Source organism: Amblyomma mixtum, chromosome 2, assembly GCF_055824585.1.
Source record: "Amblyomma mixtum isolate Tamu chromosome 2, ASM5582458v1, whole genome shotgun sequence".
NCBI lineage: Eukaryota > Metazoa > Arthropoda > Arachnida > Ixodida > Ixodidae > Amblyomma > Amblyomma mixtum.
Window position 1 is genome coordinate 133961243 of NC_143013.1, and position 26759 is coordinate 133988001.

The 26759-nt window shown below is 46.2% G+C and overlaps 1 protein-coding gene across 1 annotated transcript in view; it reads right to left on the reverse strand.

Moving 5' to 3' along the window:
• LOC149360960 (focadhesin) overlaps nucleotides 1-26759 on the reverse strand; it is a 156642-nt gene that overhangs the window by 126777 nt on the left and 3106 nt on the right. Inside the window, exons 2-8 of the mRNA XM_089572564.1 lie at nucleotides 24212-24289; nucleotides 22472-22626; nucleotides 20752-20850; nucleotides 15502-15594; nucleotides 10339-10498; nucleotides 4084-4269; nucleotides 2746-2863 (exon numbers count right to left, since the gene is read on the reverse strand). Coding sequence (XP_089428690.1) covers nucleotides 2746-2863; nucleotides 4084-4269; nucleotides 10339-10498; nucleotides 15502-15594; nucleotides 20752-20850; nucleotides 22472-22626; nucleotides 24212-24289 — 889 coding nt within the window. The remainder of the gene's footprint in view (nucleotides 1-2745; nucleotides 2864-4083; nucleotides 4270-10338; nucleotides 10499-15501; nucleotides 15595-20751; nucleotides 20851-22471; nucleotides 22627-24211; nucleotides 24290-26759) is intronic.

The window sequence follows — 26759 nt, forward strand, 5'->3', positions numbered from 1 at the left end:
AAGTTCTGTCTTCACTTCCAGATTAGAAAATTCCAGCCAGGACAATCCTTGATTTTCTGCAACAGATACAGCAACAGCCCTGACTATCGAGCATTAGAAGCTCACTGCAAGCAAATGGAAGCAGCACTCCTGTACAGCACCCGGAAAGACACTATGCCCCTTTTGACCCCTTTGGAATGATTGGATTCATGGTGCATCATTGGTTTCTTTGGTTCGTTTTTGAGGAGTGCATCTATGACCGGTGGTGGCAACGACGTGCCATCCTGGTACAATACTGGGCCATGTAGAAACAACGCCTTCTTTTTCTTAGGGCTGAGTTACGTGCCAGTAAAACTCAGTCAGGCATGCAGACATGAAACGCAGACCCTTGAAATGGCCCAGAGGGACCTATCCCTGGTGCTCTCCAACATGTAGGCACTTCAGCCAGTCCTTAAAATGTATCATCTGTCACCAATATTCCAAGTGGAAGATTTCGCACATATGTCTACAGTGACCAGATGACGGCTCTACAAGACCGAATAGTACACTGACTTCTAGCGGCAGTGAGCCAATTAGGCATTTTGACGAGAAAAGCACTTTGCATGTGGCAGTCAAGGTGATGGAACACACGCACATGCTGGCACACCCCCAATTATGGGACCTTTAAGGAAATAATACTGAACTGAACTCAACTGAATGGACAAGAAGAAAAAAAAAGAGTCCTAAGGGTGCTCCTTTTCTGAGGGGGAGGTGATGAAAATGCCCAAACGTGGGGAGGAGTTTTGGATGGCAGTGTTTTTTTTTTTCAATAAAGCACAGTTGAGGTCCAGCCCCTGTCCGTGTCACACACCTCTTTCCTGTGTCCACGTCTCTGTGTTTTCGCTGGTACCTTTCCCAGTTCCGACGATCCAACAGTTAGCATTATTGCACCTTGTTATTTGTAGACTAGCCATTGTACAGAAGTAATGATTTAAGATGCACAAAACGAGACTGGCAAAGATCACACGTACCAGGCATGCAGTACCTCTTATTGCAAGTGAAGAAACGGAAAACTTGCATCGCAGCACATGTCCTTTTCAAGGGCACGCACTGCATTTGAGTAACACAACTTAGACATTAGGTACAAAATTTATCTTCTGATGATAGTCAGCAACAAAATTCCAAATAAGGAAGGTTGTCCGGCAGGGAGACACGATCTCACCAATGCTATTCACTGCCTGTTTACAGGAGTGTTCAGACGCTTGGATTGGAAACAGTTGGGGGTAAGAGTTAAATGAAGAATACAAAAGTATTCTGCGATTCGCTGATAACATAGCCTTGCAAACTCACTCAGGTCATGAACTACAAAGCATGATCAATGAATTAGACAGGCACAGCAGAATGGTGGGGCTAAAAATTAACATGCAGAAAACCAAAGTAATGTTCAACAGCCTAGCAAAGGAGCAGCAGTTCGCAGTTCGTAGCGAGGTGCTGGAAGTAGTAAAAGAATATGTCAATTTAGGGCAAGTAGTGACAGCTTATCCGGATCATGAGAGGGAAATAACTAGAAGAATAAGAATGGGGTGGAGCACACATGGCAGGTTCTATCAGATCATGAATGGCAGTTTACCAATATCCCTTAAAAGAGAAAAGTACTACAGCTGTATCCTACCGGTACTCACCTATGGGGCAGAAACGTGGAGGCTAACAAAGAGGGTTCAGCTTAAGTTAAGAGGACAACGCAGTGAGCCATGGAAAGGAAAATGATACGTGTAATGTTAAGAGAGCGGAAGCGGGCGGAGTGGGTGAGGGAACAAACGCGGGTTAATGACATCCTAGTTGAAATCAAGAGGAAGAAGTGGGCTTGGGCAGGGCATGTAATGCGAAGTCAAGATAACCGCTGGTCCTTAAGGGTAACGGAGTGGATACCAAGAGAAGGCAAGCCTAGCAGAAAGTTAGTTTGCGGGGATACAGTGGCCGCCGCTGGTGAAGGACAGGGTTAATTGGAGAGACATGGGAGAGGCCATTGCCCTGCAGTGGGAATAGTAAGGCTGATGATGAACATGACCATATTTAATCACGTAATGAATCCAATCACATAATGAACCCACACTACCAGTTTTGTTGTTCACAATTTTTTTTTAAGTGATAGATTTTCTTAGCTCATTCCTCAGTCTCATGCCGTACACAGCCCAGACCTTGGCAGCACATTCAAGATGCTGCACGCCGATAACATAATGGCATGTTTATCTTTTGACGAGTGCTCCTGCAGGGGTGGCTGGCTCGACGAACTTGGCACAGCACTGAAATGCTGTGCACCCTTGACAGAAGCACCAGAGGTGGTGGCTTGCTCAGCACGGCCCGGCTGACCCATTGTATGCTTAGAAAATTGGCAAGCGTTAGAGCATCGAAGAGGAGCGTAGCAGCTTGAACCAGAACACTTCAAAACACACTGTAAACTGAAATGCTATGAATGAAGCAGCATGCCAGGCAACTTGGAAAGCTCAAGACTGGGAGCAAAAACGCCTAACCAATCATTAATTTAACTGCCAACTGCAATGCCACCTTATTTTTCACTCATAACACTGACAGTGGCAACACTGATGCTGGATTTTCTGCACAACGGGAGCCTTAACGCCATCATGTTGAAATCTGAACATGTGAAATTTTTCCCCACTGAATATAATCTTCACTGAAGATGAAGGATATTGGAAAGCTGCTATTCATCAATTGAGAGTGCATGCCAAATGCACTTTGCCTCATTGTCACTCTCCGCCAGCAACTCACACAGGTCCAGAGTGTCAGCCAGGCCAGAGCCAGGAGCCCGTGCCAGCAAAACGGCTGCCAGCACCAGGCAGGCATCCCACACCAGCTGCTCGTCACCACTGGGCACCCGCTGCTCATTCTGGCGGAAAGCAGAAAGAATATCAGTTGCAAAAGCACCACTCACCATTACACATACACACATATGGATTAATAATTCTGTAAATCCCTACATGTTTGAGACACCTCATCCTCTGACTGGCGTACGCCGCCGTGCCAGTTCTGGCACATGCGCAGAGTGTGTAGTGCAGGCAAAATGAATGCGGAGTACTGGCCTCCTTGAACTGGTGCAGTAACCGAACAGACCTTATGATCACTCACACAGTGCCAGTGGCACAAATGGTACTACCAATGATTCCGGTCAATCAGAGGCTGAAGCAGACCTTTGCTTTGCGACTACCCTGCTGCTGCTCCGCTGGCAACAACCGACGAGTGCTGTGGGGCACTATCAAATCAGGTTTGCATCACGCATTTTTCAACTTTGGATGTGCAAAAAAAAAACCGCAGGGGACACTTAGGCTCCACCTTTAAGGTTGGTGGGAAGACAGCGCAAAAAACGACAACCACAGGGGAGGACAAGACAGAAAAGAACGCTTCTATCAACTGATTTATTTGTCATCAAGTCACATTTATATAACCAGACAGTCACATCACATGTCACATTTTGCGGTGCCAGCTATCTTGGACTAACAGATATGAAAGGTGACATCACCTCTTCAGCTGTAAAAGTAGCTATTGTCAGAGACAGATCGCAAAAAGGAAAAGAAAGAACCGCGCATGACATATGACCAGGCAAGGAAGTAAAATCTGTTACAGAGATTGTTTTTGAAAGAATTTTTATAACAACCTCTGTTTCCAAGTTTCTAGGTTATGATAGGGCCACAAGGTCACGTCACCTAAGTGGCCAGCCTGCATTGCTTCTCCAGGGATATTTAACTCACAATGGGGCTGCAGCCAGAGTTTCTGCAGAACACAGCCTTAATAGAACGTACACAAGGTGAATGAAACTGACTTTGTCCATCTTTTAAAGCTCCATGCAGGGTTTCTTCTCCAACAGGACCCAAAAAATTGGCAGTGGTTTAGCTGTGCTATGCCAGGATATACGTAGAGTGAGCGCACAGCGGCGAGCGCGCGTGGCGGGGCGCAGCAGCTGTGCGTAGCGACATCACTCCTTCCTCGCACATGTGCAGGGAGCATGCAAAACGGCGAGACTGTGGCCAATGTAGCTCACGCTACACAACTCGAGCACGCACCAACGAAGCCAACGACTGTCCCCAAGCAAGCTGCCACTGCAGGACCCACCTTGGAACTCCCCCGAAGGCAGCCGAGCAGGGCACGCAGCACTCCTCCGCAGCCGAGGCGTGCATCCAGGGCCAGCAGGCAGGCGGCCAGTGCTTGCAGCAAGCAGGGGCCGTCCAACGGGGGCTCCACTCGGGGCAGCAGCTGCTCCACCACCAGCAGCTGCCACCGCACATCCCCGTCACACAGCTGCACGCACACACACGGCAATCCATTTTGTGGGGGGGTCTCATCGCTGAACCCTTCGACATCTCCAACTACCAATTTAGGGAGGACACGGCAGTCACCAATCTGGTTAAAATTTTCGGTTCCTCATTTATTTATTTTTTTCATAACCCTTCGTCTTGTGACAAAGGTTTGGTTCAGGTTCGGTTCATTTGGGTTTAACGTCCCAATGCAACTCGGGCTATGAGGGACGCCGTAGTGGAGGGCTCCGGAAATTTCGACCACCAGGGGTTTTTTAACGTGCACTGACATCACACAGTACACGGGCCTCTGGAATTTTGCCTCCATCCGTCTTGTGACAAAAAATTGTGGTGAACTATGTAGCGCAAATGTAGACAATTAATTTTTTTTTTTACAATCACACTTCTGATAGTCCAGGCGCATCATGAATTTCACAAGTTTCCGAAAACGGAGCACCATCATCTCATAGAGAGAAGGGATTAGAAGATCAGGACTTCCATTGGTTGCAATGCCGCATTTCTCTGACAGCAAGTGAAAGGATACAACCAACGCAAACGACGGAATAAATTTTAACATTGATTTTCCCTCACTGTTTCTTCAAAACAAACAGCAGTAGAATGATCTTGTATTTTGCGCATGGATCATGAGATGCTAAGGAGTGCAAAAAAGGTCTCTATTTTTCTATGTGCCTGGGCAATAGTTTTCGAAATTTATTTTGTAAGAAACATTTTCATCTAAATATGCATGCTGGAGTTTTATTTCCATGAGTACTGGGCGTCTAAAAGACATAACTAATAGCTTTAATGGACAGAGTAGGGTTCTGAGACCATGATGACATAAAAAGCTTGTGCATTTCTCCTTAAATATTTAGTGCCTGGAGGATGACTTTACGAGGGTGTTAATATTTATCACCCAACAACCGAACCAAGAACTTAACATGAAAGCCAGCTTAGCCCTCGTGCATCAGCTTGCAGCTTGGTCAGTGCAGAACGTGCTTGCGTTCTGGTCCCATATGGTCGGCATGGACCTGGGCTAGGCAGCTATCACTTTTTTTTTCTTGTCCCCCCCCCCCCCCCTCCCTATGGCTTAAAGGGGTTGTGAAATGTTTTCTGAAAATTTTTAACGACGTGTGCATTTGGAATTCTGAGCCTTCATTCTATAGTACACCTTGGTTCGTTTCTTTGTCTGGGTTGATTTAATAGCGAAAAAAAATGAAATTTCGATTCCCCAGCGCACGTCCCCCTCAACTCTACAGATATGTCATCTTAAGAGGGCTCACCAGCTACAAGGCAACTCAGATTTGAACTTTTTCTGTCGATAGATGGCAGTACCTGAGTACCCCAAAAAGGAGGGAAGTTGTATTGCCCCTCCAGGTGTGTAAACTACACCGCGACCCTTGACCGCGATACGAAAGTATTCGTTCTTCCGTGTACTAAAAGTAGACCCAGAACTTTCTGTAGGTATGCGGCCAAGGTTCCGGGGACCGAAGAACAAAAAAGTTAACCCATCTCAAGCCATTGAGCACAGAAGGATGTGGGGCGTCATACAATGGACCATTTCCCAGTAACCCACCAATTTAGCGTTTCCGGTTTGGGTTGAGTCTTTTCTGCGAAAATTCTTTTACAATGGTAGGGTGGGGTTACTGGTTTCGCCCGAGCAGACAGGTGCGGTCAGTTAAAATGGCGGAAGAGAGGCTTGGTGCATCCGCAGGACATTACCCGGAAAAGGTTCCATTGTGATGAACACCTATGTAGTGAATCTCTAAATAAAAGGAAAGAAAGGAGCTCCTAGCACAAGGCCTTATGACTGGTTTTCTTCCCATTTCCGCCTAGCCTTCCTTACATAGCTACAGAAGCATGTCCTCGGTTGTAGTGACAGCCTGTAGCTTACTTTGCCTAGTCACGTACGAGGTTTCCCAGCGCCGAACACCCATATTCCGCTTCTCAGCACCAACAAGGCACCAAGCAAATCAAAATTGGATGAAACTTAAAAGGATGAGAAGTGTGGTTTGCAAAAGCACCGAGAGCGTCCTGTAGCTATGCATGGTGACTGAACGCAAACTTTGGCATTGCATAAGCGAGTGCTTGCTTAGCTCTGTTTACATGAACCAGTAACGCACGGGTTGATTCAGGGGTCGGGCTGAGGGAAGTCAACCCAACTCGACCGATGCGTATTTACATGAACTCGATTTTAGCTAGTCGAGACCGGTTCATAAGCAGTGACACCAAGCGTCGAGCACTGCATTGCGAGCGAGCAGTGGTAGCATCCAAGGTTCAGTGTTGTCGGTAACGCGCGCGTTACAATTAACGGCGTTACCGGTAACGCGTTACTTTTTTCGATAACTTGGTAACGTACTACAGTCGAACCCGGATATATCGAACCCGCATATTTCGAATTATTGGCTATATCGAACACACAGATTACCCCCTTGAAAATACTATGTAAAAGTATAGGACAGTTGCATTGTATATCGAATTCCATTTTCGCCGGACATTGGATATATCGAACGCCGCGCCGCGCCGCGCCCCTGGAAGGTGCGCTTTCCCCAAAGACATTCCTGTCCGGTCCTCAGCCGCCTCAGCGGAGAACATTTCCGCAGTCAGCAGGCGCAGGGCCCCTTTTTTTTTTTGTTCCCCGTTTTTGCGCCCCACCGGCGCGAGCTTTCCCACTCCTCCTCTCCTCCTGTACCGCCGGCGTGTGCTCCGTCAAGGTCATTGGAGATCAGCGAAGAGAGAGCGCCGCATGGAGACGCGCGGCGACCACGCTTCTTGGGGAAAGAGAGAGAGAGAAAACGGTCGCTCGTGGGTCTGGGGAAAAGAGAGCTCATAAAAAAAAAAAAAAAAACGAAGCCCAGAGCACCGATCTTTCTCCCTGCTCTTTCTTTTCCCTCTGTCGTTCCTTCGCAGCCGCGTTGACTGCCGCTCGCATAGGCTTCGCTCTTATCACTCCATCTGCGCCTCGCATGTTTTTTTGTGTGTGTGTGCCTGTGTTTCAACGCGCGACGTGAAGCAGGCCCCAGTAGCCAACTGTTTTGGCAAGGCAGGCCTTGAAGTGGCCGGAGATTAATGTCCGGAAGATTTAGATGACGATGAGTGCTTGGACGACGCGTTTCGCGACTTGTCCAATTTTCTCGGCGCCGTTCCGTCCGAAGTGACTGTTGAGGACTTTTAACACTGACAGCGAAGTTCAAGCGGTAGCTGGCGTTCAAGACGCCGACTCCAGCGACGACGAGGGCAACTGTGTTGTCGAAGAAACGCGTCCGTGCGCAGCCACTGAACTGGCGTCAGCGTTAGCCTGATTCGGCGCTGTTGAGGCGAAATGGAAGGCACTGTGCTCTCGCACCTGGACAGTCTCGAGAAGATCGAGGCCAGTGTTTTGAACTTCGTTTCCCAGGGGAAAAAGCAGCCCAAAATTAGTGATCTTTTTTTCCGCGAAATAAAGCGCTTTCACATTGCGCGCCCATACTATGTGATTCGCGGCTGTTCCAAACGGTAAGCCACAATTTGTTATGATCGGGAGTGCAGTTTTAGCCTATATCTGTATATCGAATTTTCGCTATATCGAACTATTTTCCGATCCCCTTCGAATTCGATATATCCGGGTTCGACGTAGTTACCATTTCGGAACTGTAACGGGTCACATACTTACGTTAACATTTTTCGGTAACGTGAGGTATCACGTTACTAGTTACTTTTTTATTTCAATTGTTCCCCTCCGCCCCTTTTTCAAAAAAAAAACGCCGAAAATGATGTTGCAAATAAACAAAATGTACCGGTGTTCTCGACGACCATTGTTGCGGCTCGCATGCACGGCAAAAAACACCTGCTCTTGACGACACTCTAACTAAAAAAAAAAAGCACGAACACGCAGTCACACACTTGTCTTCACCCCCAAACCACTCACATCCACAACTCTCTAAAGAGTGGACGCATGCCGAGCCACCAATGGACCATTTGTAGAAATCTGTACGTCAGTTTCTGCGTAAGCTTGTTTTCCAGCCAAAAGGTCTCGTTCCCACGCGACACACTCGCATTCCCTCTTCTGAGCAAACTCATGAATGTCACCAGTTTACTTCAAGATGGCCCCAAGAGAGCCGTCGAAAGAGTACAATGGTACAGCACAGAAAAGGGGATTGCAGTCAACCTGCTGTTTCTATCTGCAACTGCAGCTACGTTTCAGGTTATTGAGTCCTAAGCGAGCGAAGCTGACCTTGAACACCTTGACGTAAACACTCGCATTTTTGCGATAATTATGCAGCTTCAAGTAAAAAAAATTGTTTATGTTTATATTTTTTCCAGAACTATGACATGTAAGCATTTCTTTATTGCTACACAATTTCCGCATAATTTCGTAGGCAGAAGCACACCAAAATTACTGTAAATTTGTTGAGTTCAGCTATGTTTTCTTTGTGAAGTTGGAATTAAATGAAGTGTGAGCTTTATAAAATTGTTATCTTGAGTTCTTACAGCGAAGACGCACTCAATAAAATTTATTGCCATGGAGTAACGGCAAAGTAACATGCGATACTTTTTTTCCGGTAACGGTAACGCGTTACCTTTTTTTGTGGGTAACGTAGGGCGGTAACGCGTTCTTTTTTTGTTTAGTGTAACGAGTAACGTATTTAGTTACTTTTTTTCGGTAACGCCTACAACACTGCCAAGATTAAGGCACACCACCGCTGCTTCAGAAGTGCAACAGCACAAGTGAAAAACAAGTTTGCATTTATCCTCTCCCCTCCGTTTTTTCGGCCCGGCAGCGTTTACAAGCACATCGGGGCAGGGTGGAGTTGAGTCAACCGCCGATCTCTTGACTCGACTCGGCGCGTTTACGTGAACAAAGTAACCGGTTTTTGACCGGATAACTCGACTCACGTGTGCTTTGGTGCGAACAATGCCTTACTGTGTGTGCTGCGGGAGGGGTGGGTGGGGGGTGAGGTGCTTTTGGGTGTGGCCTTGCATCCCGCTTCCTTTTCGCACCACAAGCTCCAGAAAAAAAGAAAAGCAGAATCCTTTCGAAATACAGCCCAAGCAAGAAAAAAAGGAAAGAAAGAAATCAAGTTCGTTTGTCCAGGTTCTAAAAAAAAAAAAGTGTGCGCACGAACACAGACAAGCAAGAAGTTGGTGGTAGAGTGTAGTAGCGACAAAATAATTTGTCGCCAGGTGGAGCCACGTCGCACTAGTAAATTTTTAGCGCGAAATTCAAATCACCGTAGAAAATACATACACAACTTTCAGAGCCTGTAAAATACAAACACTAGGTTCGATATGGATAAAAATTGCGGCTTAACAATCAAGAAAGAAAAAGGGAGGAAATGTTGCGGACGAAATTTTGATATTTGGCTTAGTTTTTTCCCAAGATGACATGAAAGTTCGACATATCTAAACGCACCATTTTTTCGGAACTTTGCGTCTAATTGGTAAAAAAATGAAACTTAAACAATAAAATCTGTCTGCAACATTTCCTCTATTCACTAAAGACGAAAACGCTGCCACAAACCTCATGAAAATCGAGCCATGTTTAGACACGGTATAGCTTCTGAAAGTTCCCATGTATTTCCTATGGACACTGCCACAGGTGAACCCTCTTAAGCAGCCAATCACAGGCTTCTGTCGTCAACCCAACATGGCGACTTAGCGAGACCTGTTGAGCCATAGTTGACCGAGGTGACAGCATCATATGGACTTGAATGTGGCGTCAAAATGACGTCACGCCAGGTATTTGAAAAATGACCGATCTTTGCGAGCTGCACCGTCGCCTGCTCAGAACGGAGTCTGCTAGCTGTTAAGCTGACAGATGTGCGAGAACTTGGCCGGCGCACCGCACCAGTCGCCACTTGCAAACTGCTGCCCACTGCAAGGAGGGACACACGGAGTGGCAAGCATCTTTGCGCCGCCAGACTCAAGCCGGCCCACACCCAGCTTAGCCCTTGTGCATCAGCTTGCAGCTTGGTCAGTGCAGAACCTGACCAACTGCTTGCGTTCTGGGCCCACACGGTTGGCACGGAAATGGGCTAGGCAGCTGTCACTTGTTTTGTTTCTTGTCCCCCTGAGGCCTAAGGGTGGCCCCACTCACCGGCATCCAGGGCAGCAGTGCCCTGAGCCATCGAGGCCAGTGCTGTGCCAGGGCCAGCCACAGCCACAGCCGCAGGGACAGGTGCTCAGGGGGCTGGCTGGGCCCAGCCAGGGAGTGCACCAACAACGGCCGCAGCAGCTCCACCAGCGCCTCCTCCTGCCTGCACCGGCCCATTTATATTTATTTACATTTACTTACACAAAAATACCCACAGCACCCCCCCTGGGGCACTGCTGTAGGGGGAAACATCATAAAAGCAACAGATAATAAGGGAGTAATTACTCATTTACATCCATCCGAGCGGAGCCATATGGCTACAGAGGAAAGCTATACAGCTTTCTCAGAAACCTCGCAGTTAAAAGAAAAATTCGTCCTGGTCCGGGGTTCGAACCCGGGGCCACCACTTCACCGGAGCAGTCACTCTACCAACTGAGCTAACCGGGACGGCAAGCTTATGGTAAGGCGAGAGCGGACTGATCAATAACTGATCAATTTCTGAGAAAGCCGTATAGCTTTCCTTTGTAGCCGTATGGCTGGATTCAGGTGGATGTCACTGAGCAATTACTCCCTTATTACAAATCTACTCCACCTTGGGGGATTTCCCTAAGTTATTTGACCAAAAGCAACAGATGAAACACAGTAATTGAGGCAAATGATGCAATATATTGAGAAAACACATGGACTATGGGAGGAAAGGCAAAAAATGAAAAGAATGCCGCAGAAAGAAAAATGCTCACGACAGACGCCGAGAAAATTACATTCAAAAACACAGCACTGTTTTAGCAGCACAAAACTAGGACACAATTCACCAGGATAATACCTATTGCTACACTGATATTATCAGTGATACTAACAGTCATTTCAACTTAATACAATCATATTATAAGGTAGTTTTACAAAGCATTGTAAAAAGATGTGGGAGGGGAAGCAGCAATTTGTGCAGGCAGACTGTTCCAGTCATGTATTGTCCGTGGCAAAAAACTATATTTGAATGTGTTAATTCGGGAATTGTACTCGTGCACTTTTAGTGGGTGGTCGGTGCGGGCAGAAACGTAGCTTGGCTCATGTATGTATTTCTCTTTCGGAATACCACTTTTGTCATTAAGAACATTAGAAAAGAAGGAGAGTTTTTGTCATGAACACAATGCAGTGATTGAGAGAGTTGATGCGCACTCCTCGGAAGGTGTTTCAGAGCCCCCATTAAACATGGTGGATTACCTATTAGATCAAGTGAGGGCTAATTACTGCCAAATTTTTTCTTTCTGACTTCATTTTTATTTATGAACAACAAATTACATTGCAGGCATTTTTTTTTACCTTTAGGATGTCCGGTAGGCCTTTGGAAATATCTGCTTATTCTTCAAAAAACCTTTTTTAATTGTAAAATTACCACAAAGGCCCATAAGAAATCATCTAATTAGGATGTGTTATTTCGCCATATATTTCCTTCCAAGTGAGATATTTGACATCTAAATGCATATGAAATGAGCATTCTGTGATATACCTGCATACTATGTTTCAGCACGATGTGTTGATAAATAGAAAAATAATTTTTAAGACCTTCATGCCCCCTCAAGTGGGTGTGAAAGAAACTAAGTGAAGTTAACGAGGGTGGCTGCAGACAGCAGAACCAACTGCTCATCATGCTCACACACATACATCAGGGATGACGACAGGAACGTGTGGGCTTTGGTTCTTTGTGGTGCGCCATCGTGAAGTGTACACGGAGGCTTCGAGGGATCCTCAAAAGCATTTGAGCAGCAGTTTCACTCTGATGTATTTCATTCAACACCACATCTGAGTGAAAATGGCACGTGCGTTACTCACTAAACAGAGCGCTATGCTACTGATTATCTCGTGTTTGTTGACTAACTACACAACTGACACTGTGGTCATTGCAATTTCTGCATGCACGAATTCCTTCCTGTGAATCGTAAGCAGAAAAAAAGCAGGGTATGTTCTGGAATGCATGCATGATCTTGACAAACGTAAAGGAGATGGCTGGGCATTTTTCTCTCGGAACAGCGTATGCCATTAATACCAATTTAGCTGCATGTTGCGTCTCTCAAATGAAAGGCGCTAAAATCCTGCCTTGTGTCTCGGTGCCCCAGGTACCGCATGTATGATGACCCAAGCTGGGAAAGTTATTCTTTGATGACCCAAATAAGAGTTGACAGTGCATGCATGTGGTACTTCTCCGATGTTGAAGCGAAAGTTTCACTACGCCACGTAAAGTCAAGGTCACCGTGCTTGTGGATTTCACCTTCATTTGACTCTCAGATAAAGCAAAGGAAAGGAATGTGCATAACTGGGCCCCTGGGACAATGGATGCCTTAGTCACACTTTAAGCTACCAAACCAATAGCGGGAGCTGCAGCAGCTTCGAAAGCAAGGGAAAGGGGCATAACTGGCCCTCTGGGACAGTGGTCACCTTAGTCGCTTTAGCTTTTAGGTTTAAGCTAAAACACCTGGCATCATGGAATGACAGTTTTAAGCCAAGCTTTCTTCGGCGTCAACAGCGTAGTTAACAGAGCACCCCCATTCTCGGGCTGCTCACTTGATCTAAGCATATATTAGAATGGCCTAATTATTCGCGGTTGTGCTCACCTCTAGCCACGACTTTCCCTGCCTTCATCATTGCATCGGCGAGGAAGCGAGACTGAGCCTCCGTTGGCAACCACAGTGGCGGTAGTGACATATGCGTTGCATGCATTGGCAGTGACAGCGTTGAGGCAGAAACACGGCACTGAAGCCATAGGCCGTCAGCGCTCATTGTGTTCATTGGAGTTGTATTTATACTCCGATGATTTTAAGAAAAGGAAGTGCGCATAACTGGCTCCCTGGGTCAGTGGACACCTGAATCAGGCTTTGAGGTGCGTGGGGTGGTTAGAGAGAAGTGGGCTGCATGCATCAGCGCTGACAACGTTGTGGCAGAACAGACATGCAGCACTGCTGCAGTAGGCCACAGTGTTGATTGCAATAGGCTGCAGCATTCACTGGGTGAGCAAACTCTCGCCACAAACCATTAGCTGCCACCTGCCAGGGTGGCAGGGTGGGTGCGCTGCCTATCCAGTGTCCGGAACACACTCAACGCATGTCACAGCTTTCGCTCTCTAACCAGATTCAACAAGTAGTTAAACCACAGCTAATTTTTTTTAGCACACCTCAAAGCATATCCGCCTTTCCGCTGTGCAAGAAGCATCGAAGACCACATGCTCGCATCGCTCTTCCCATGCTGATTGCGTGCATGCATGCACGTGTTTGCATGAGTGCGTATTAAAAATAAAGAAGCACTTTGAGATGTCATAACGCCTGCTGCCTGCAAAAAGTAGCTGATCCAACAGATGAAGTGAGAATGAAACTCCTTCACCGGCCGCCTAGCAATCCCAACAGACCATGAACGTGGAAAGCTTGCAATTGTTACTCCCTACGTACAATAGCCACATGAAGCTTCAGTGCACAGAATGCGTGGCAAAAGATTCAGCACTTGTTTTGCGTCTAACGTTTCTCTCCCTCGTCTGTATTGCACTGTTTTAGTTACGACACTCTTCACATTCTTGACTATGCTCGCTGTGCTGCACTTTTCATATTTACACGGGCTAGAAGACGACCAAGTCGGCATAAACGCAGCATGGAGCGCTCGCGCTAGGCCCGCCGCCATTAAAAATCATGCAATCGCCATCTATTACGGAGTCCTGTTTTCATCACCTTGCCATCACGTAACAATTGGTGTTAATCGTTCACTGACAGCAAAATTGCGTTCCTCGAGGGAGCTCATAAATAAGTCACATATCCCCGTTGTACAAATCCATAAGTGGTGGTGCCACGTGTACTTTGCTTTTACGCTATTTTTTGGCTTCCAAAAGCTTTGTTTTCCACAAAAATGGCTTATTTGCTATTGCATGACATTAACCTATAAGTCTGTAGTAGAATACAACTTAAGCAAACAGCAGTTGCTAACACTGGGCCTCAGTCCGCAGTGCCCTGTATTAGTTCGCTGCCCAACCACAACAGTAAACAAAATCAATTTTTTAATGTGTGATTTTATCAAACAATCTACGTATCAAAATTCCAGAGCTCATAACTTTTTCTTGTGATAAGCTCCTTGTTTAGGTAACAGGAAACATATAAGTAGCGGACTACTCTTTCGTCGTGCAGGAATTCTACGCGCGGAGGCTGAATGTGGGCGGAGCTTCACTGCAGACTTGAGTTGCATCAGACTATAGCCTGACCCAGAGACAGTGAGGACATAAAAAAGGTGACCTGCACTGATAAGGTACTGCATTCTAATTGCAAAAAAGACAATTCTCACTAAAAACGGACTTTCATTAGGTAGGAAAGACCAACCAACAAACAAGACCAACAAAACGCCAGTCTTGATATAACCAGCTGATTTCATAAGTAAAATACGTGCATTGACACCATTTTTCGGCACAGATCCCAGGGGCTACATAACACTGCCTATTCCCCGCTGTTTTGGGTACTCTTTCATTGTTTTTTTGTTTTTCATTAATGCTACCTACCTGATCACCATTTTGTGGCCGTTTGCACCATCTTTTTATCGCTTATAACTTTCTTTTGTTCCCTCTTGTGTTTTTTTGCCATCTTGTCACACGACCACGCTGATTGCCAGTTATCGCTGCACCAGATCTGTTACCCACCCTCTCATGTTCTCTATTTAAGCGTCTTTCGACCAGAATAAAATTTCAGTTGTGAGTCAGCGCTCGTGTGTGTGTCATGTCTTCGTGTGTCTGTGTTTCTTTGAGCTGTTTCTTCCTTTTAATAACACTGCCATTCACTTCAAAATGGTGGCAACCAGTCCTCTCTCGTAAGGAAATCACAAGTTCGAATCGACCGGCGAGACGATTTCTTCAATCCATTTTTTTCGAGACAAACGCCTTCTACTGAGAATAATAATGGGACGGAGTTGTCCTCGGTGCTCTTAAGTGCGAACAATAATGAGTACCAACACAACATTTCTTGGCAAGTTCAGCAAGGTAAGTGACACTCCTTCTCTCTGCTACCACTAAATTCCGCACTGCACGTGTACAACAAATGCAACAGTGGCTAATTGAGAGCGGAACCAGAGCTGCGGGGGGGAGGGGGGGGGGTGCACTGGGAACACTGGCCCTGGCCAGGCCACAGTGTAAACGGTGCAGCCTACCCTGAGCAGGTGCACAAGGCCTCCTGGGCGGCCTCCAGCACTGCATCCCAGCAGTCCGGCCGCTCACGCAGCACCAGCACCAACGGGTGGCTCCTGCACAACAGAGGAGGCTCACCTTTCCACAAGCCGGCTTCGCATCGGCCACTGTGGGCTCTCTGTCCACTTATGTACTACATCGTCAGTTCCCCCTGCTCCAGCCCAGATGATGCAGGCATCGCACCTTTTATAGCTGCAGCTGGAATAAAGTGTGCCATGACAGTGCCACAACTGAAAACTCCTACACTCAAGTGCTGGCCATGCATGCAGGGCTGTGCATGCAGGGTTTAATGTGCTGTGCATAAAATTCTGTCAAGCAATAACCTGTTTCCTTCCACCATCTTTATACCCCCAAAAAGGCACACACGAAGTGAGGATCATTATAATTTTAACTTACCCGCCGTTTACAACACATACAGCAGGCGATTATTAACATATACTGGTACAAAAATGTGGAATGCTCTTCCAGTAATGGTTAAAAGAAGCCCAAGTTTCTCTCACTTGGTAAAGGACGTTATCTACAAAAATAACTTTCAATCTCTAGCAGAAATGTAGTCTACTTAAAAGTGTATTACTTGGTTTGTATAGAATGATCTAATACTCTTGATTCTGTATTTATGTATTATTCAGTGTTTGTAATGAACGTCCTCTGTTGTCTTTTCCTTCATGTCATTGGTTGCAAATGCTGGCTTCAGTTGACTGTAGTTTTGTGTAACATCTCCTGTGCATATAAAATGTACACTTCTTTTTTTTCTTTCCTATGTTGACGCCTGGGTGCGCTATTTTGTGCACTTACTGCATGGGCCCGAAGTAGCAGTTTGCTAAGGGCCCAGATGCTTTTATCACCCTGTTCTGTATAACCCTCATCCAAAGTGTATAAACTGAAACTGAATGTCCCCAAGCGACACATGAGCTATGAGAGACATCATTTAGACGAGTACTGCGGGTTAATTTAGACTGCCTGGTGGTTCTTTAACGTGCACCTACATCCCACAGCATACAGGCGTCTTTTGCTTTTCAACTCCACCAAAAAAAAATTCAAGGGGACACTTAGGCTCCACCTTAAGGGTATGATGCAATAGCGTTAATGGGTTAATGCCCGTGTATGCGGAATAGGTCAATAATACTTTGCATTCATAGATTGCGGGGAGTCCTCACACCACTCCTGGCGTAGTGGTGTGCAGTTCCCCAGCAACCTCTTACGACCAGTCATTCACTGAACTGCCACTTGCCACAATGGGCAGGTTGTGATGACACTCCAAGTCTCATGTCCTAGGTAGTCCACCTGCCACCTAGGAGAGACATCTGGGTTGCTTCTGTGGGGACTTTTCATGGATTTTTCACTTATGGTCAACGACGCCGACGACAACGCCGGCTTTTTGCAACACAGGCTCCTTAACCCTTTAAGGCGCTTTGTACACAATTGCGTAAAGCTTACAGCTTTTTCTGAGAAACTGGAGCACTTAACAGAGATTTCATTATTTCAGTCAAATTGAGCACCCTTCTATGTTGCAAATAAGTTGCTTTTTTGTACCAGGTAGCGAATGCAGTAAATAATACTTCACATAAGAGTGCGCTAAGTAGCACTTTGTCCGCCGTTTTTGTGCAGACAGATTTTGCCGCAAGTGAAAACATCGATGGTTTTTGCTCAATTTCGAGTGTAATGTGAATCTTCGAAACACAAAGCGATTGCACGATCTTTAGGGTGTTTACCTGACACACAAGAACATTTGGATGTTGTTATTTCTAACAAATCTGACACTTTGTACGGAATTCTCTATATCGTTGTAAAAACTTACCTGCTGGTCTTTCACGTTTGAAAACTAACAAATTCCCTTCTTTGAGACCTGAATATACTACTTAGGTGAAAAAATAATTGATTTCAGTTAAAACGAAAAATGGTGCCTGAAAGGGTTAATGCTGTCATGTTAGTACAGCTGTCACAGCATGAATTTGATCCGGGGACTTTGGGATGAAAAGACGAACTCTAAAGCCACCAAGCCACCGTGCCAGGTTGGTGTGCCAATAAGGTGCGATCAGGGAGGGTCAAGAACACATATCATCACCATCATCATCAGCCTGACTACACCCACTGCAGGGCAAAGGCTTCTCCCATGTCTCCCCAATTAACCCTGTCCTTCGCCAGTTGCCGTATCCCCGCAAACTTCTTAATCTCATCCGCCCACCTGACTTTCTGCCGCCCGCTGCTACGCTTGCCTTCTCTTGGAATCCACTCAGTTACCCCGAAGAAGCAGACGGACAGCATCAGCATTTTTTGCTCTTCTACACCCTTCTTCATTCCTGGCCCCCAAAAGGGGAAGTAAGGAGCAGCTACCTTATCTCTGCTGAGAGGCACCTGCAGCCCATGGGCAATGAGAAAGTTCTTCGGGTGCATCGTGTGCTACTGGGCGCCACTCCACATTATCCGAGACAGTCGTTCCCAGCAGAGCATACCACATGCTTTCCATCTGCCTGCGACACCACCTATGGCCACAGAAAGCCAGATGCCAAGTGCACCACAGGGTACTGTACGTGAACCAATTAGAGGCCACACAGTTGGACTGCTTCTCCAATACCAAGAATTCATCCCAGAAGAAAAATTTCTTTTGCTTATACACACTTCTCAGCCTCAATTTAAATTTCCAGTCTCTCATTTAGGCAGAAATCAAGGAACCTTTTCACTCTCCCACAATATCATCCTGCACTCTGGTTGGTCCCAGGGCCTTATCCCATGCACCCAAGGGTCTAAGCCCTCTAGATCTCTAGCAGGAGAGCAAACACAGTGCAAGAGGCTTCCACTACATGCCACCACACATTGCCTGGTCACGCACCGTCAATGGTGCCACCTTTCTCCAGAGGCATATACTCCCTGAAAAGTGGGCAATGTGCACCACCACAGAGAAGGTAGGAAATGCTTGCCAACTGCCATTGGCCAATCATAAGCAGGCATGCACTGGTATGTACGAACCGATGCAAAGCCACCACAACTGCTGGAAAGCAGAAGACAGTGCGGCCAAATATGTGGGGTTCAGTCAGTGTTCCCTTTGTGAGAGATGCAGCCAGCTTCTCCTAATTTGGAACCAGTACTACACGTAAAAGCAGACTGAGTTTGCCTACTAACCTGAGCAACCCTACCCTGGTTGCCCTCGTCCTATGGTTCAGAAACGTGGAGGCTAACAAAGAGGGTTCAGCCTAAGTTAAGGGCAACGCAGCGAGCTATGGAAAGGAAAATGATAGGTGTAACATTAGAAAACAGGAAGAGGGCGGAGTGGGTGAGGGAACAAACGCGGGTTAATGACATCCTAGTTGAAATCAAGAGGAAGAAATGGGCCTGGGCAGGGCATGTAATGCGAAGGCAAGATAGTCCTTAAGGGTAACGGAGTGGATTCCAAGAGAAGGCAAGTGTAGCAGGGGGCGGCAGAAAGTTAAGTGGGCGGATGAGATAAAGAAGTTTGCGGGTGGCAGCAACTGGCGAAGGACAGGGTTAATTGGAGAGACATGGGAGAGGCCTCTTGCCCTGCAGTGGGCGTAATCAGGCTGATGATGATGATGATGATGATGCACTTAGTTTGATGCTGTGTTCTTTTTTTTTTCTCTCTTCATCATGGCTGACTATAGGTGTGGCAGGTGGCATGCTTGAAGTGCATCAAGATCGAACTGACCATGCCTGCTGGCGCAGAGGGGCTGCATTTAGTGAAACGGACAACAGCTGTAACCGACCCATTGGCGGTTATATTATGTTTTCATGTTTCTTATGAGCCGCCGAGGTGGCTCAGTGTTTATGGTGCTCGGCTGCTGAGCCAAGAGACACGGGTTCGATCCTGGTTAAGGCAGTCGCATTTAGATGAAGGCGAAATGCTAGAGACACGTGTAATATGTGATACCAAGGAATGTTGAACAACCCCAGATGGCCAAAACCATCCGCAGCCCGCCACTATGGCGTCCCTTATTACCTATGTCGCTCTGGGCGTTAAACTGCTAAACCATAAACCATATGCTTTTCCACAAACGCTAGTATCTTACATTTTGTGTACAGAATAACTTTATTCTCCATAGAAAAAAGTGGCGAGTCATTACACTTTCAAGCAAATCAGAGTGAAGGAAAACAGATGCATTAAAGTATTTATTTATTTATTTATTAGTTACCTGTACCGCCCTGCAGGGCATTACAGAAGGGGGGGGGTACAGACTTCATTAGAGGTATAAAATAATTATTGCAGTGCATGGAAAAATGCATCATTAGATGATACATACAATGCTCGATGGCAAACTGTTCCAGTCTCGAACAGTTCTAACAAAAAAAGAATAACGCAAGACGTCAAACTTTCAAGAAAATTCCCTGACCTTCAAGCAGTGGTCCAGTCGCTTTGAGAAATAATGAGGTGCCTGGGTATAATGTTCGCGGTTTGTGGCAGTTTTCGAATAATAAATCTCAAGGAAAAATTTCAGTCTGATGTACCTTCTACGGTCCTTCAACTCCTCCCATTTAAGTTTTCGTTTGCTTTCGGTCATACCAACCTGGCGATTATAATTACCAAGAACAAATCTAACAGCCCTATTCTGAATTTTCTCTAATTTGCCTACACACTCAGATAAGTGTGGGTCCCAGCAAACACATCCATATTCAAGTATTGAGCGTACATGACTGAAATACAGCTGTGTTTTTAAGCTACTTGGTAAATGGCTAAAATTCCGCCGTAGGAAACCCAAACGTGATACTGCTTTATCTGCAATATACAATTAATGTGCTTATTCCATTGTAAGTCCGATGAAAAAAAGACGCCTAGATATTTAAATGACTTGCTTATGTTTAGAGTAAAATCATGAATTCTATACCTATACGGATGATTAGCACATTTTCTTGTGAAGGTGACGTGAACAGTTTTGTTTATATTTAAGGACATGTCCCAACGCACACACCAGTCTGCTATGGTATCTAAATCAGTTTGCAGGGCTTGCGAATCAGAAGTGGAATTTACTACTCAGTAAACAACACTATCATCGGCAAACATCCTGAATGAAGACTGTATGCCAATTGAAATATCATTAACATACAACAAAAACAAAAGTGGTCCCAATACTGCAAGCAATGTTGAAGTAATAAAAATTGGTGAGTAATTTGCCATCTGTGGGTGCAAGTTGTTTTCCATCGACACGCCTGTCTGCCTGCCTGCCAGGTGAAATGCCCCCCACACCCACTGTAAGGGGTCCCACCTGAGGGCAAAGGGGCAGTGGTAGGGGCCCGCCTGGAGCTCCCCCTGCATGTGCAGCGTCAGCAGGCGACCCACGGCTGCCACTGCTCCGCTCGGGTGCCTGCACCGACGTGAAAAAACACAAGCAAGAAAGAAAGGCCCAGGTTATGCACCATCTTGACAGTCTGCTTGCCCTCCCCTCAAGCTCCATCATCATCATCACCATCAGCCTGACTACACCCACTGCAGGGCAAAGGCCTCTCCCATGTCTCTCCCCAGTTAACCCTGTCCTTCGCCAGTTGCGGCCACCGTATTCCCGCAAATTTCTTAATCTCATCCATCCCCCTAACTTTCTGCCGTCCCCTGCTACGTTTGCCTTCTCTTGGAATCCACTCCGTTACCCTTAAGGACCAGCGGTTATCTTGCCTTCGCATCACATGCCCTGCCCAAACCCACTTCTTCCTCTTGATTTCGACTAGGATGTCATTAACCCACATTTGTTCTCTCACCCACTTAGCCCGCTTCCGATCTCTTAATGTTACACCTATCATTTATTAGCAAGACATAAATCAATGTACAACTACAGCCCAGGTCAGGAAGTAAACCTTTGTCAGCTAGGTCAAAGCCATAAAGAGTTTTGAGACAAGGGAGTTTTGAGACAAGTGAAGGAGTGACATTGCCAGCGTACTGATTGTAGACTAAGAGACTTCTATATCTTTCACTGGCCATACTTTGCAATGCAAACTCCATCTGCAAAACAAGCACTTAATTATAACCAAAGCAGTCCAGCGTAGAGTCACCAAAGTGTAAGAAATGTGGCTGACAAGCAAAAGCATCCATGACATGTGATGCAGATTTACTGCATCAACCACATATGTGGGCCAGCAGTGCACTGACACGCCATGCACGAACCTCTGTGCAACTTCCCAGCGTTATCGCGTGTGCAGTGAAGTAAAACTAGGATGGTTAAATGTTTAGGGGAATCCCCCAAAGTGGTGTAGAACCAACACTGTTCCCACTTCGAGTTATTGATCAATTCGCTCTCACCCTACCATAAGCTTGCCGCCCCGGTTAGCTCAATTGGTAGAGCGACTGCTCCGGTGAAGCGGTGGTCTCGGGTTCGAACCCCAGACCAGGACGAATTTTTAACTGCGAAGTTTCTGAGAGAGCTGTATAGCTTTCCTCTGTAGCCGTGTGGCTGCGCGTAGGTGGATGTCAATGAGTAATTTCTCCCTTATTAAAAACTAGGACGTAGCCTACCGCCAGTGCATCAGTCACACAAAGAGAGAACAAGCGATGAAGAATGCCACTTGTGTCCATTTCTTTAGCTTCATCACCCTGTTATGCTTTTTATCACTTCTATGGTCCTTTACATCATATGACGTTGACTGCATCTGTTTACCTTTGCCACTTCTTTCCTATATATCGTACGAGTTTTGCTCAATAAAATTCAGTTGTCAGTTAAGCGCTCTTTCCTGTCCCTTCTTCGTTTTGCCTTTGGGCTTCTTCTTTCGCGCTGTTTCACTTATATCAGCAGGGGACTCCCAAGATTCCCAGTGTTATTGTGTAAGCAGTGAAGTAAAAACCTTGGACGTATCCTACTGCCAGTGCATCAGCCACACAAAGAGAGAACAAGTGATGAAGAATGCCACTTCTTGTGGCCATTTCTTTAGCTTCAGCAGGGGACTCCCAATCAGGGAGCGCAGCAATCCCTCTCCTCTAACTCAGCCTGCAGCACTGACCGGGTGGCGGCCGTGCAGGCTCCCAGCAGCTGCCCCAGGGCGTAGCGCCACTCCAGCTGACCCCCCACCACCAGGGAGACCAGGGCCTCACAGCACTCGGCCTGCTCCCCACTCTGCTCCACCAACAGCTCCACCTCCCGGGGGAGGACGCCGCCCTGCACCAACCAGGGCACAACACACGAGGCACAATTAGGCTGTCGTCATGCAGAGAACACTGGGATTCTCTGACTGGTCGAGGGGGCTCGTGACGTCATCAGCACTGTAAAACTTGAAAATCTGACGACTACAATGATGGAGTGGTCGATGGGCACTTGAAAAGCTCATTTCATTGCCACTCTTTTTCCTTTTTTTCCCCTCTGTTCCCCTCCCCAAGTGTAGGGTAGCCTACTGGGCATTGCCTGGTTAACCTCCCTGCCTTTTCATCTATTTCTCTCTCTCTCTCTCCATTAATCATTATATAGGATTATACTAACCCTAACCAGTAACCCACCTTAATACAGCCAATAATCCACATTTATCCACGTACTAATCCCCACTAAACTGCCTTAATTCATTTTCTGGGATTAGCTTACTTCCAAAATTCACAAGCTCCTCTAAGATTTTGGGGTATGGGCCAACTTACAAATACTACCGCATTTTATTTTGAAATCTGGCTAGAGCGGCCCCCCAACTCAAGTTTTTTTTCCAGTGGCCTGGATTGAGTTTTGAAATTGCAGTGTTAACAGCCTCTCCTTCTTTCCACCATGTTTTCTGTTCAAAACCATTTGCGTGTCAAATGAAACGCTTAGTAGAACCAATGCTTGTGTACTGCTTTGTCTCCTACGTACCCGTGTGTTTATTCTGGTACAAATGTTAACAGTGACTACCACCTATTTAAACCACCACACTGATGCCAGAATGAAGTTAAATAAACATGTTTTATCTAGCTTCACTTTAATCAGGCTTCCATTTCAAGTTTTACATCGCACAAGCCATCAGAAGCTTTCTCAGGAAGAAAGAAAGATTACACGCATTGGCAAAAAGTTTTCTTCACGTGAAAAACTGAACTCTGCAGCTCAAATCTTGAGAATGTAGGATACCTTATTTTACAAGTACTACAAGAAGCGCACCACAGCATGACTCATAGCTGGCCCTGTCTATGAAGGTGTAGGCATAGATTGACAATTTTTGCTCTTATTGCCCCAAAATCCTTGGAATTGAGAGTTTCACAGAAACCTGTTTGGTTTGGTTTATCAGGGTTTAACGTCCCAAAGCGACTCAGGCTATGGGGAACGCCGTAGTGGAGCACGCTGCAAATAATTTCGACCACCTGGGGTTCTTTAACGTGCACTGACATCGCACAGTACACGGGCCTCTAGAATTTCGCCTCCAAAGAAATTCGACCGCCGCGGCCAGGATCGAACCTGTGTCTTTCAGGTCAGCAGCCGAGCGCCATAGCCACTGAGTCACTGGGTCAAGGATAATCATTAGTCGTTTTATCTACATTTTATTTAGACTTTGTTCACTTAGACCTGTGTGTGGTGCTGCTACCTGGTAAAATGCCAAAAGGTGCCACAAAAGGCAGCGAGTCGCCCAACACTCGTGGTGAGCACCACTTTTGCCTACAACAGTGTACTTTCTGCTTCTGCACCTAGCTCCCCTGCCCCATGCTGCGATGCTTCCCTTCTCAACACTGACTGTCAGCATCTCTTCGTTGTCCGATTCCAGAGGGCAGGCCAGCCCTGCACGTGCAAAGCTCACCTTAGCAGCCTCTGCCGACAATGGGGGGTCTCCTGGTTTCAGCTGGCGGCCAATCTGCTGGAGCAGCTTGTGTGCCGCCTGCATTCGCCAAGCCATGCCAACTGAAACACACCCTGGCACACGCCCCCTCCCAGCGACTACTACACCCATGCAAAACACTGCGGAAGTTGCGAAACGAACTCAAGTGGTAACTACTGCACAGCACAGAGAACTGCCCAGTGTCAGTGACCCTTCAACAAGCATACTTGCTGTTCAAGGGGGGACGCAGCTTTAAAGGTGCACTGAAGGGGAATCTGAACTCATCTTTTTGCCACGGGAACTCAATCTACATGCTCCGAGCATTCTTAGAAACTTCGATTTATTGCCCTGTGCGGCTGATTTCCTTAATTAAATTGGATTGACGTCTGGCTCCCGCTTTTTTTTTTAATTCCCCGCATACTGTGGGAGGAGTCAACCAACTCGTGGAGTGCCTTTCAGGCAGTCGTGTGGCGGCTTTGCTTTCGCTTTTATTTTGTTTCTTTTAGGTTTCCGTGAATAAATAGGTCTAGTCAGAGACTACATAGCTGCAAATTAGGCCCACGGAAATAAAGATACACGTGGACTCTTTGCTTTCGCCGATCACTGCGTATCACTCCGCTGATGGCAGAGCGGCAAGCCGCCACGGGACTGGGTGAAAGGCTGGTCGACTCCTCCCGCCGTTTGCGGGGAATTGAAACAAAAAAAGATGGGAGCCCGACTTTAAGCCGATTGAAATTAGAGAAATTGGCCGCACAGGGTAATAATTCGAAGTTTCTAAGAACGCTGGGAACGTGTAGATAGAGTTCCAGCGGTAAAAATACGACTTCAGATTACTCTTCAGTGCACCTTTAGGCAAAAAATTTTTTTCTTTCTTGATGTACTTACAAAGTCTTCAAACACACTGAAATAATTTTATGACTACTCTCACAAAAGCTCACTGCTTCATCTCCAGCAAATTGTTTTCTAATGTACATATTTTCCCCTACATCTCCAGGCAAGGCTGGAGAATTAAGAAAATGTGGCAGAACTCTGATTTAACATTCATTGTGTTTCTACTGGCATGCTACAAGTCAAGACATTTTTGGAATTTTTTTGGGGGGGAAGCACCAATTTTGGTTTTGAATTTTTTTGCAATACAGTGTCCCATAACATATCTAGAGTGAAAAGAAAATTTTGTACAAGAAATTTAAAATTCACAACTTGAAAGACAAAAATGTCTTGACCTGCACAACGGTTCTAGGAGTGCAACACAACAAAATGAGGTAGAGATAGCTAAAACAGTCGCAAGGAAATCTGCTTAGCTGAGTACCTAGGCAGATTGTAACGTGACAAAAATGGCCATTATTGAACCATTTGCCCGCAATGCACACCTCTGCAGTTCACAAAACAATTTTTTTAGACTACTACCCTGTCAATTTCAGCCATGAAACTTTCCAGACAGCACAAGAAACTAAGGATGCAAGCAGATATAATCATTAAAAAAAAAAAAACTTTTTTTTATTTCAAAGCCACGTCACCTCTTCGGAAACCACAGGGTTAATTGGAGAGACATGGGAGATGGCTTTGCCCTGCAGTAGGAGTAGTCAGGTTGATGATGATACAAAAAAAGCTGTATTTGAACACCTTCGTTTCACGTCTTCGTGGATGTACACTCAAAAACGCAATGATGATGATGGACAGTGTGCAGAGGAAGACTGTGATGAAAATGCCCCTGACTAGCTGATCCTGGTCCAAGTTCCCAGTGTGCTCTACAGAACACATGCACACAGATGACACCCAGGTAATGCAGCAACCCGAGCAGTGCACATGAACAACACTGCCAACATGCTGACCAAACACCGGCACAGAACAAGTTGCACTCGTCTCCTGAACTTCCCACATGAAAGAGGCGTTGCAAAAAAATAACAATAATAATAAAGCACCAAGCCAGGACACACTTTAGTTCCATCATTTAACACATGGTCTTAATCGAGACACATTCGTTGGTTAAGCCATGATTAAATATTAAACCTACATGGTTCAAGCTTTCACAGAATGGCTTGAGACAGCATGTGTGTCTTTTTTTCCACCATCACCACAATCATGCGCTTACATTATGCAGCAAAGTTTTTTCAGACAATTTGACAGGCTGGCCTCGTCTGCGAGCATTAGAAATGCATTGTCTGATTTTATGGGGCTTAATGTCCCAAAGAGGCTCAGCTCATGCTATGAGGGACACCGTAGTGAAGGGCTCCAGAAATTTCGACCACCTGGGGAACTGCCATCGCACAGTACATGGGCCTCTAGCATTTCGCCTCCACCTAAATGTGACCGCCACAGCCAGCATCGAACCCACATCTTTGGGGTCCCACTGAGCCACCACAGCGGCTCATTAGCAATGCACATCAACATCTGCATTCCTCCTTTCATCAGTGCTACACTCAAGACCAGGCAATGCAACCTGCACACTCATGAGATCGCTTCAGTTTTCAACATAAAAGGCCCGCACACAGGGGGTAAGACTCCCATTTATTTTCTTGACTAAGGATGA